Source organism: Motacilla alba, chromosome Z (genome assembly GCF_015832195.1).
Source record: "Motacilla alba alba isolate MOTALB_02 chromosome Z, Motacilla_alba_V1.0_pri, whole genome shotgun sequence".
Classification (NCBI taxonomy): Eukaryota; Metazoa; Chordata; class Aves; order Passeriformes; family Motacillidae; genus Motacilla; species Motacilla alba.
Window position 1 is genome coordinate 24,161,330 of NC_052046.1, and position 13,052 is coordinate 24,174,381.

The 13,052-nt window shown below is 33.7% G+C and overlaps 1 protein-coding gene across 16 annotated transcripts in view; it reads right to left on the bottom strand.

The window, feature by feature from the left end:
- The window catches only part of POLK (DNA polymerase kappa), a 32,913-nt gene that overhangs the window by 18,113 nt on the left and 1,748 nt on the right, over positions 1-13,052 (bottom strand). For 7 of the 16 annotated variants that reach the window (XM_038124376.1, XM_038124379.1, XM_038124377.1 and 4 more), the window contains 3 exons: positions 9,951-10,035; positions 6,109-6,287; positions 3,591-3,710 (listed from right to left, as the gene is read on the bottom strand). In XM_038124376.1, the coding sequence (XP_037980304.1) occupies positions 3,591-3,710; positions 6,109-6,246 (258 nt within the window). In that variant the 5' untranslated portion in view covers positions 6,247-6,287; positions 9,951-10,035. Of the gene's footprint in view, positions 1-2,441; positions 2,541-3,563; positions 3,711-6,108; positions 6,288-8,881; positions 9,057-9,950; positions 10,036-13,052 lie in introns of those variants that run through there. The other 9 variants (XM_038124378.1, XM_038124380.1, XM_038124375.1 and 6 more) reach the window with 5 other exon arrangements.

Below are 13,052 nucleotides of genomic sequence, written 5' to 3' on the forward strand. Positions count from 1 at the left end.
GCTATGAGGGATGAAATGCTAGACCAGAGCCTTTAACTAGGCTACTCAGAAGAGCACACTATGTTCTCTGAGGCTGAGAAAACTAGTTCAGACAAATCAAAAGCGCAAGGGGGAAGACATTCAAAGAAACAAACAAAAACAAACAAACAAACAAACGTGGGGTATTTACATTATTTCCACTATATTACTAATTCAAAAGGACTCATGTCACACTTAATTAATCAAAAGCATCCTTATTTTAAATTCTGCTTTACAGATAATTTTCAGGTTGCTCTCAAATTCAAATTGTTTAATTAATACTATCAAGTGCTGCTCCAGTAGCATAACTTCTGCATTTCAGTTTATCACATTTATAACAAACTTCTGTTTAGCTTTTTCTCCCTAAATATATTGCTAACATCATACTTACTGATTAACTAACATACACATCTAAAGAATGAAGCAAAATCACATTAAACTAATAAGAAATACAAAAAGATTACTCTTCAGCGAAAGAAACTGATACAAGTAATATGCCAAAACAAAACACAACCAGATCTACTCAGAGAATTCTTGGCACCTAATGAACCTCTCCTTAAAATTTGTGGAGTAATTCCTTACATGCAAGCCAGGCTGACAAGTTTTTAAAAGCTGCTTTCAATAAACTTTTATAAAGTAGAGATACTTTTCAATACATATTTCTAAGATAGATTTTAAAAAACCAAAACTAAACCACCAAACAACCAAAAACTACAAATTATAATTAGAAGTTTAATTTTCCTTATAACCTCTTCTAGACAATTTGGAGAGTAATTTCTTTTTTTCCTATCCCACAGTAGAATATGCAAGTTTTCAAAGCAAGAAAGAAAAGTCAACAAAAGCAAGACAATGGTAACTATTTACAGAATAAACATCCAGGATAAACCAAACATGGATTAATAAAAACAGCAAACATTAGTACAGCAGTTTTCAAATCCAGTAGCAGCTGCACACTTTTTAATTTATTTTAAATTACTGCTGAACCTCAAGGAATTCCACATATTCTAATGGCAAAAACAACAGAATTGTGTTGCAGAACCTACATTTCACTCATATTACTGTTCCCACCATGTAACCAGGATTTTGTCCAAAAGTCCACTATGTGGAGACATTTTTGTTTGGTTTTACCTTACAGGACTTAAATCAACTGCCGGCTTAGGAAACCATACCTGAGCCTCTAACCATCATACAAAGAAGACTTCATTTGAAGATGAGAACATGCAGTGTTCATAGAGGTAGATATACAGATATCTTTCTAACTACTTCCCACTTAAAATTTTAGCAGAACTGGTTCTTTATTCAGAAGGCAGTACTAAAAAGAAGAGTTAAAAACTCAATAGATAAGAACAACAGAGAAGATGATAATAAGAACTGACTATATCCATAACTGAATGGAGATGATTAAACAACACACAGCAATTATTAAGAAAACCTAACAAGACAAAGATTTGCAAAGCAAAAGGTGGAGGTCTGGGGAGATGTAGCTGGTAGGTAAGAAACAGGAAAAGGGCAAGGTATTAAGAATATCAAATAAAGAGAGAGATGACTGGCTTCAAGTCCACAAATTTCAATGAGGACTCTGGGACAATTTCAATGAGGACTATGGGACTGTTTTGTAAAGAGGACTGATGGTGATCTGTGAATGTGGAACAAGAAAGGAAAATTCAGGATATGACAAATTAAAAGAAAGCAGAGGAGAGAGCAAAATGCTCAGAATTTGTGCTGGGGAGAATGAGGGCAACAACCATCACAAATCAGAGTTTATGTGCATACAGAGAATAGAACAAAAATACAATGTTTCAAGATGTTTTTACAGCAGCAAAGATCTCAAATTAGGAAGCAAAAAAGTGTGCCTACTATACTCCTCTAATGACATTTCTCATGCAGTATCACAGCTGACTTTACAATTTATCTATCGGAAATAAAAGATGTCTGCTACTTCAGCAAGCAGCATAAAGATTTCAAGCATGGAATTTGAAACTCAGGTCCCAGTAAAACATATACAAGAGAATTTATCTTAAGTTTCTTTTTTCCTCTATGGAAACCAGTTTTTATAAGAAATATTAAAAGAGTATAAAATTATATTGCAATATCAAGGAATCAATTTCCAAAATAAGACAACATGAAGGTAGACAAAGCAATTGAAATGTTTTGATTTCCACAAAGTGCACTACATATTCTCTCATTACATAACTATATAATAACATTATTTATAAAATTTGTGTTATTCATGTATTTCGTTTTATAAAAAAGAATATTCTCTGTAAAATAAATAGTTCTCTGGTGAAGGTAGGATGGACAGAGAAGCACTTTTTCTGTAATTATATTACTTAAAAGCTACCTTAGTTAACTCAAAAAATCCTGAACAAGCAGAGTCATAACTAATCCATGTTAAAGATTCACTAAAAACAATTGTGACATACAGGCTTACAACAAACTTTTCAGATGTACTCAGAATGGCGAACTTTTCTTGGAACAAATTTCAAACACTGGCATCTAAAGTATGGAAGTGATTTGTAGACCTGAAATGAACAAAAACATTGTACACCAAAAAGAGCTCAACCTCTAATCCTCACAATGGCACTGAAAATTAAAGGATGTGTTTAATCTTTATGTGCTTCAGCTCTTCATCTACAAACAAAAAAAAATCAGTCTACTTTTCTGGACTATTGCAAGAATTAAGAACTCACAGTATGTGGTGTACAACATAAAAAACTCCATTAGAAAATCAGTAATTCTGCATTCAAAACTGGATTAGACTAGAGTTCAACAAATAAAGCTTGGGGCCGCCCATCGAACATTAAGGACAATAAATATTGAATAATTTGCACCTCAGTGAACACAACCCGCTATGTGCAGTGAATAAAACAGGAACCCGGTCAAGGAAAACTAGCAAGCAACCATTTAAAGACTGAATCACAGTACAAATGCAAATGGAAAGGAATTCGGCTCCTACAAACAATTTTAATTCTGTTGTGCCTAGTAATGTTTGGTGTGCAACCTTTCTTTTAACGTTTCATACACTGTAATACTTTGGAGACTACTATCTACCATTAGCATTTGAAAAGAAAAATAGCCTCTTCATCTGTCTAGCTCAGGACACTTGCATTTCTTGTGACTGCGTGCCAGGATGACTTTCACTAATTAGCTTAAAATCGGCATATTATTGATAACTCTGATCCTTCTCATTCCATCGCAGGCCACTGAACACAAATATATGTAAATTCTAGTGATATGATACTTATCAGCAAAGTATTTAACAAACCTTTACATAAATCATAATGATGTAACTTCAAACTCATCAGACTTGGAAACATAGGAATTAATTTGTTTCATTTTACTCATTTAGAGAACATTTCAAAGTAATTTTACAAACTATTGTTCTAGCAAGTTTATATTAAGATGACACTAGCAAAATAACTAAAAAAAACCTAGCATTTTTCCTTGTATGCCTAACATCAAATGGTAGTTTAACATTGTGCTTATTGGCAGAATTTAATACAATAAACCAAAACACACCAAAATGTTTATGATTCAATATTTACCCCAGTAAGTCTTTAGAAGATTAGTACCTGCATCTGTGCTTTCAAGAGCTGTTGTGCTGTAATTTTCTCTTTCAGCTGCATCATTTTTTCAATTCGTTGGTTAACTTGTTGATCTTTCTTAAGTTCATTTTCATAAAATTTAGAACCCTGAAAGAAAAATAATCACAAGAACACAATGTTTTTCTTTTTGTCTTTACCTTGTCTTCAAGCAACCACATTTGATCTTTAAATACAGAAAACATAAAACAGAGAGATGGTTTCTAATGCATGTTTTGGATTTTCATATAAAAACACACAAAAAAGACCACTGGTTCTTTACATCTCTTCAAATTACACACATATATTTATCCTGCACAAAGGAGTTTAAGGAGTTATTTAGAGAACTTTGTATGCTTATTTAGTCTAACACTTGACAATAAAAATTTTGCAAAAATAGATAAAAGTCAAACTATTCTTTGCAACACCTCCAAGGTATGGAGTACAAAACTCTAATAAAAATTTATTTTAGCATTTTTTCAGAGTTCCACACAGCTTAATAACTATGGAAATAATATAATGATGTTGTATAAGTCAAATTCACTTGTAATGTTGAGTATTTTGTTGGCCATTTAATCTTGAAGGACACTGCAGAATCAGAAGCTATTTGGAAGAGGATGATGAAAACTAAACGAGTATAAAAAAGCCCTGTTGCTCTCATATATGTAATTGTTCCTTCAAAAAAAGGTATGAATACAAGGAAATGTAATAAAAAGACAATAATCATGTACAGAATGCATAATGTGACTTTCCCTCCTGACTCAGAACAAAGAAAGAAGGACATATAATGAAGTAGAAAAGATAAAAAATTCAAAACTAGGAAATAAAATATTTTTCTTGCAACATGTCTTAGCTTACAAGTGAAATAATATTTGCAAGAAAAGGCTTTTGTTGAACTACTTGGTAAAATCTGCAAAAATGAACACATCTTTAGGTCAAAGTGTCTGATGACCAAACCATCACTGATACCAAGAATTCAGCCACAGTCAAGTTAGATTCAAGCATTTATATAAAAAGCAAAAATAGCGACTTTCATAATAACTATAAAAAAAGACGATGGCAGAGCTGTAATATGTCATGTTTCATTAGAAGAAATATCTAATTAGAAAAAATTAGGGTGTGTTTTCTTTGAATGTCAGATATGCCCTTTATCTTTTCTGCCCCATGCCATCAAATATGACTTGCTGAGACTCACTGAAAGAAATGAGTACTAAAATGTAGGTGTGGAAAGCAGCACAATTCTTGAGATTATAAGTAATTTTTATTTTTTTTCGATTTATTGCAGTATTTCCCAGTTGAAATGCCAGAAACCTTCATGTAGTACGCTGCAGGTAGTGTCTGTGGGTGTAATTTTAAAGATTATAGAAAAGCTTAAGGAAAAGAATCAGTGCTTCTTTTCGGATTTCTTGATGTGTATCTGGCAATTATAAACTCTTGCACTTTTTGACAGAAATATATTCTAGTAGTTAGATGCCTGTATGTCAGCTTTGAAAGCCTATTTTACAGTTCATTCTATTTCATACCAGGAAATGAAACAGAAATTGCTATAACAAAATATTTTATGTAAATATAATTATCTGGGGTATGTATGATAAAGCACAGTTTTCAAGAAAGAGTGAATACAATATACAGAAGAAACAACTTATCAATAACAAGCTTGACAGCATATAAAGTATCATCAATGTGAAACTGCAAGCAAAAAAAGGAAAAAGCTTGCTACATAAGAACTGTTTGCAGCATGTTTTCTCTCTCTCTTTTCCTTTCTCCCTCTGCCCCACCACTGCAGATCACTACAGAGCAATACTAGTCAACACAGAATGCATGAGGAAAACATCAAAGCACAAAATCTTGGGACATGGTGACACCAAATAAAATACACACTTGTGCAAGGAAAAGTAAGAAAACCCTGACTTTCTCAGATAAAGTGTTATCCCTATATTGTTCTATTGGAACTCTCCAATAACAACTAGGATGATAAATATTTCAATAATTTGAAGAGTCGTGAGGGCGTCTGTGGATCTTTAGTATAAAGCTGCACACTACTGGCCACTTCTCTTGAATACTGACAAAGTCATAAAGACAGGGAGTAAAAACTTCATCATATAAATACTTGATTACATCAAATTCATCAGTTACAGGAAGGTGACCAAAAGAAGTAAGTCTGTTCGGCTGATTAATGATGGGGTGGACAAAAGAAATGGAAAGGGGGAGGAAAAGAGCAGCCTTCACAATTACCTCTGGCAAATGCTGTAGTATTTATGTACTGCTTTGGACATAAAGGGAGCACTTAAGCATATACTCAGTTGTCCTCCTCCATGTCCTTATGGATGAATACAACAATACTCTAAAGTACACTAAACTATGGCCCTTCTTCTTCCTCCCCACATATAAGTTTCTTCCAAGAAGATACTATCCATATACACAAGTGAGGGATAAAACTTGGGGAAGGGAGAAGTCTTAAAATACTGGACTACAAATAAAGTATCAGGAAAAAAGTAATCAAACCAACCTTAGTAGCTTCCATGATGATTTTATTTATTTTCTCCTTATCCAAACCCTGCATTCCAGCTTTGTTATCATTAAGGCCCATTCTAAGTAGAAGTCCATCATTGCAAGAGTTGTTATAAACTTTTTTCACGTCGTCCATTGTATTTCTCTAAAACAAGTACCTCTTTTAGGACTTAATATCTGAAAAAAAAAAAGCAATCAAATATTTATGTTTCAACTGAACAATAATTAAATTTTATCATATTTTATCATTAGCTTTATTCATCATATATATGAAGATTTACATTCCTACAAAGTGGCTGTCCTGCCACACACACCACATCAAACTACCAATAACTCTATCAGTGTTTGTAGAAGTAAAGACTCTCTTTTCTTATTAAACTAAAACCATTTTCCTTTAAAACCTCCCTTACAGAAATAATTGACCATAAACCAGCCTCAGGTAAAGGCTAGTACCTTTATATGAAGTGGACTATATACTTTTATATGAATGGACATTCACTTAACCTTACATATGAACAGGACATTTGTACTTGTACATTATCCTGTCAGATGAAACATTACCACCTTAAACACAAAATACTGCTCACTATTACATTAAAAGAAAAAGAATTTGCAATATTTTTAAATTGAAGAAAACCACCGGTCACTTGGTCATCATGCCTGCTTGAGTCAACCTGTAGAATCCTTTCTAGTAGTTTCTACCTCAAATTCACAACCTTGTTTGTGTCGAAACTTAAAAACAGATGGCTTCAATTAAAAGTTTTGAATAAAGCCCTAATTAAGGATAAAATTTGTGCACTTTTTTTTTTTTTTTTTTGCCATTAACAGGTAGAGCCATGGTATCCAACTAGTGGAACTTACCAAACCTTTACTACTCAACTACAGTCTTCTATAATTTCTTATACACGGAGATACTTCTGGTATGTGAACTTCTGACATCTTCCTTTGTTCTTTATGAAAGTAAATTGCTAAATTCTCAATAGGCTCTTATTATATGGTGAACTGTTTAGTTATTAAATTGATCTCAAAAAAATAAAGAAAGCAAATTTCATCTACTGTACCATGAACCAGTGGTCTAGCCAGATTCAAACAGGCAGACTCACAGAATAGTTTGAGTTGGAAGGGACCTTTTAAAAGTCACCAAGTCCAACCCCCTGCAATAAGCAGGGACATCCTCAACTACATCAGGTTGTTGAGAGCCCTGTCCAACTTGCCATCAGATTTTTCCAGCAATGGGGCATCCACCACTTCTCTGGGCAACCTGTCCCAGTGTCTCACCACCCTCACTGTATATCTGATCTATACTAATCCTCCACAATAAAACCATTATCCCTCAAAATACTGCAAGAGACCCTGCCAAAAAGTCCAAGTATGATAAGGCCATAAATTACTTAACATGTATTCATTACTGAAAAAGCATACAAAAACCATTTCTTCCTACCCCAAGTCACTGACTCATAAACCACTCCAGTTTTACTGCCATGCAGAATGGACATTCAACTGTAAACTTTACACTGCTCCCTGTGACAGGAACTCTCGCTATTTGGAGAAGCCCCACCCTTTTAGGCAAATACACCACTTTGTTTAATCACAAAATAAACAAATCTAAGAGTGTGTAATTTTTCCTTTAATGCCCCTTTCCTATGCCAGGACTTAAGTAGGCCTCATTAGCAACCAAACACAAGAAGGTCATTATGTGGTTTTGCATTTAGAGGTGAATTTTTGTTACTAAAGAACCACATTAGTAACTTCTAAAAAATAATGATGGCAATGTTCATATTTTCCTGAAGTTCTTCTACTGAAACATACTAGCTAGCTGAAGACAAGATATTAAAGAAACCCATGTTTACAAAAAACCTTCCATCAAAAATATCTGAATTTCAATCATATGCTATTAATTCACATTACTATTTATGGTGTCTGCTGAAAAATGCAAGATCAGTTACATAGTGCTGTGTTTATATACAGTGTGTTGTATTACAAAGAACATAAGTTGATGTAGAGATCAGGACCCTTCTCTTAATCCTTTAGTAGCACTTGAGCTTCTGGGAATAGGAGTGGCTTCATAGCTCTTATGTATATTTATCAAATAAAAGACTACAATGCTGAACATTTTCACAAGTTTTTCAGCTGCAGTAGGACAATCTCATACAGTTAACATACACATTTATCAGAACAGGTTTGCTAGACTTCAACCAAAGCAAAAAGCACTGCATCCCAAACAACATTCCAAATTTCATCATGCTTGTAAGCACCCCAAGTATACATTATCTCCCAGTAATTCCATTGTTACTGGCAATTTCTGGTAAGTAACAAGCAACACTTCCAAGGAATACTTTCATCAAAGTAAATATCCCTCCACTATTCCCCCCGCTTCTTTTATCATCATTGCCTTCAAGAAACAGGAATGAACACAAGATTGCTTCCATTTCTCAAAATGTTTTTAGCTGTTCCTTATTCCTGAAAGTGTTTTTCTCCCTAACATGTACAGATCTTTCCTCTTCCTCATTCAGAGCACTCTTAAAGGCTCAACTTATAGCAGAGGCTTTAAAAACTAATTTATGTTAGTCAAAAGAAAGTCTTCTCTATCTCATTGTTACGTATCTAACAATAAAAAAATTACCATGATAATCACAGTGATGGAAAAAAATTGTCTTTATTAAGTCTCTTAAATGACGATCACCTAGTGTATTTTATCTTTTGAGCTTATTGTGTGGAACAAAATATATTGCTAGTTTCAGATGAGAAAAGTTATAAATATCAAATAATACCTTAGCAGAAATTAAGAAGAAAATATGTATCTGATGACATGACATTGTCCACCAGAGCTTACAGGTGTACAGAAAGGAAAACATGAATAGCAAGTGATACAATTTCCAGCTGCTTAATTTGAAGAGAACCTGCACATTATCTTGGTTTCAAATTAACAGGTCTGGAAAAAAAAATCTATAAGATATTTAACATATTGAAATTAATCACAATAGCTACAGTAAGACAACTGATATAGAACAGTCAGATAAAACCAGTGCTCATTTGCCACAGGTAAAAATGAAAATATTTAAATGTAACAGAGAAGCAGCAGAGTTTTAAACTGTGCAAAATGTGAACAATATGTAAACATAGAAACGTAGGAACTGTTTTCAATTAGGCTAGCGAAAACACTGAACTTGTGGTTACAATTCTTTTGCTAAAAAAAATTGGAAAAAGTGGGTAAGGGACTAGAATCTAATGAAACAGACAACACAGAGGGACATACTTTTGCCATGCTGTTACCTCAAGAAGCTGCTGTGAGACAAAGCTGCTTCCTCTAATACAAAACATGACATCTCCCTCAGTATCATACTAAGCAAGTAGGGTGTGAAACCAGAGGAATCTGTGAAGGCAGTCTATAGCAATATACTACCCTATTATTCCTGTGACTGGGGAATGAGGGGAAGCAGGAAAATCATATGTAAGTGGAAGGAAATAACTTTCCATTTGCTAGGGAAGGACTTCTAAAGGTAAAGACTTTGCAGTGAGTGTCAACTGTTAATGTAAAGCAAACCAAAAAACAAGCAAAAACATTGAGAAGAATCACAAAATACCATTACTGTGTAGAAAGTTTCATGAGTAAACTGGCATGCCTATGAGTGAGGAAAGATCACTAATTAAACCATAATCAAGATCTTCTAGAATCAGGCACAGAAATTAAACTAAACTAGTAAGACAGGGTTGTATATATTGGTTGTATTTGAAAGTGTCAAGAGATTGAAACAGCAATAAAGTTAGAGCAACAATTTACTTTCAAGTGCCTCTACCTTCATTCATATATAGCATTTTTTAACAGTTGACAGAACCAACCTAAAGGAAATGGCTTGTATTTGATCCTGCGCAAGTCTTCCAGCTTGTCTTCATTAAAAATCTTCCAATTCCAGCAACATAAGCTCTGAATACAGTATGAAAAGTTAAATGCCTTTATATTACAGTTTCCATGTAATAAAATAATGCAAAATATAAATTTATAATATTCTTATATTTGTATATAAGAATATTCAGTTCAGTAGGCGTAGTGCTATTATGTACATTATTAACATTTGCAAAATATGTTAACAGTTCAGCTTTTGTTGACCATGTTAACAACATGGGAAGAACTATTAAGACCGGAAAATGACACCAGTATGGAAAATCCTGAGAAATAATTTATTTGCATACTGACTTATTGTTTATTGGATGCAAGTTGTGTACCTGTCCTCATAATAAAACCAATTCTGATATCTTTGCTATCACATATTCTTAGGACAATGTGAGCTGCAAAGAAGTTACTAAGAGACACAATTATCTACTGAGCCCAGAGCTCAAAAACTCAACAAAGGAATCAAAACATATAGTACAGACATAAAAGACTGTCTTTTACATCCTAATTATCCTAAGTAAGTCTCCACGGTATACAAAAAGAATTGAAATAAATGCTGCAAATAGCAACACAAATATTAGAGACTCTTTCCCAAATAATCTTTTACTTATTGTCCTCAGGATGTCTAAAACAAGCATCTAAATTAAATATTTTTCTTAATTTCAGTAAAACTCATAAAAGTTTGCCAATATGCCAATAACATTGCATAAAAATCTGATACAACATTTACTGTAGCAAGAACCCAAAATAAACTTCTTATTTTCTCTCAATTAAAATATTTCAGAGATTCCTTTATTTAAAGGCATGTTCAAGAAAGCGTATCAGACTGTCCTTCTAACTATCTGCTCAACTCGTCTTAGCCACAGCGGGTTTGATTTTTACTAGAGGCTTGGCTTCTGAATATCCCTGAGAAGACTCCTGTCAGTTCTAATCCTGTAGTGATTTACAAGAAAAGAACTGGCAGAAGGAACTGCACAACAGTGTAATCAGCATTTAATACATATGCATTTAACATACATGGTGTTAACCACATAGATTCCCAGCTAGTAGCTGCAGCTAGTCTGTTCAAACTACTGTTTCACTATTCTCTCTCTCAAAATATAACAGAAACAAGTTCCTTAGAAAAAAAGAATCTTTCAATAAAGATGTAGTATCTTTACAAATGTAATAAGCTAGAGTACATGATAAATTAATGCTGAACAGAAAACTGGGCCAAATTCATGGAAGTGAAAATTAGAAGTGCTCAAGCTGACACATTTGAAATGAGAGTACTTCTAAAGTAGCAGATGACTCGGCATTTTACAAAAACATAGGTCCCATACAAGCACCTGGAATTAGCCCTGAAAAAACAAGGTCCGAGAATTATGTCTTCTGTATACTCACTGACTTTAAGATGTAACAAATTACAGGCAAATCCATCTTTTTAAACATTAAATAATTCACACTTAAAGTAAACAGTTAATAGAGACTGCTTCTGAAAATGTTCAAAAATAAATGTCAAAATATTTTATGGCATTCACCTAACTGTCTGAATAATTCTTTGCTAATGTGAAGAGTGGCACAAGTAAAACAAGTGGAATACTCACCCCCTATAAATTTTCTGTAGGCAAGATGCAAAGCAATTCTGTTCTAAATTCTGCTTTCAGTTTCTCCATCAAAAAAATACTCAAGTCTTTAGAACATCTAAGTTTGTTTGAAGGGTAAAGAACCATGGTATCTTCTTCTGCCTCTATTCAGTATTTTAAAGACCTTTTCAACTCAAAGATTTATCTCAAGTCTTTAACTAAGTTTTCCTTGCACTTCTAGATTACTGAAAACAAGGACTTTAGTAGTTTAATCCATAAAGAAAGTAATGAAGGAACTGAACACTCATCAGTAAAAGCTATACTAGAGGCAGTGTAGTTATCTGCAACCTGGCTTCTACAGACATATTTAGTGTCAACGGATTAATATATGGTTTATTTAATTTTTTTGTACTTAGAAATAAAAGCCTAATACAGTGATTCACAGAGAGCAAATTAGAATAAAGTGTCTGAATCATTAATATTTCTGAGCCTATGCTATTAGGCAATACGCTGTGGCATAACAAAGCTCCTTTAAGGATCCTCCTAAGAAAAATAGTCTTAAATTTCAGAACAAACGTAATGGTAAGCATGAACATACTAGAAAGTGATGGAGATTCTGTTTTAAAAACATAAAATGAACACCCTAAAATAGAAGATATGGGAGTGGAAAAAATATACATAAAAAGGGAGAAGAAAAAAATTAAAGGTATTCATAAAGTTACCCACTTGACAGTGCTTATTGTGACTGACATTCCAAGCAGCAAAACTCAACACTCCTGATTTTCGTACTACAAGTAGTATACACAACACTAATACAGAACACTATCTATTCTGCTCTCTTTCTGTTCTAAAAAAAGTGAGGACTATTTCCACTTAAAACAGTAATTTGCAAACTTCTTGCAATCCCTAGGACTCCAGAAGGGGTACAGACTGAGTATAGGGACAGTTGCTATGAAAGAACAAACACAGCAATGAATCACAAACAGTAGAAAAGGTATAGAAGGAGCTAAAGAGGAGTGAGTGCATCTGGATACCAGTATGATTTTCTACATTTCCTATGCTTTGGTTTGCATCCTAGATTGGTCTTGGCACAGGCAAACCTGATTCTTTTCAAACAATACATAAATGGAAGACAGCTCTCCAAGAGCATACATGCTAAACCACGTGCTAAATTGTCAATGTAGTGCCCTCCAAGGTATCTAATTATAGCTGAAAAAAATACCTTTCAAAACATGTGTAAGAAGAACTTCAAGTCCTCAGCTTTAAACCTTTCCTTTACAAATCTACTCCCACTGCACTCCATGATTGCTGAAAATGGTATGGCCTTATCTCATTAAGAGTGATCGACAGTATGTTACGCTTCTAAAAAACGGTCAGAACATTGGAAAGAAAGGATAATTTACATAAGGTATTCAAAATTGCAATACAGCTTTTGGAAGAAGATAAGCTGGTGACACTGTGTTGAAAAACAAGATACATTGGGAG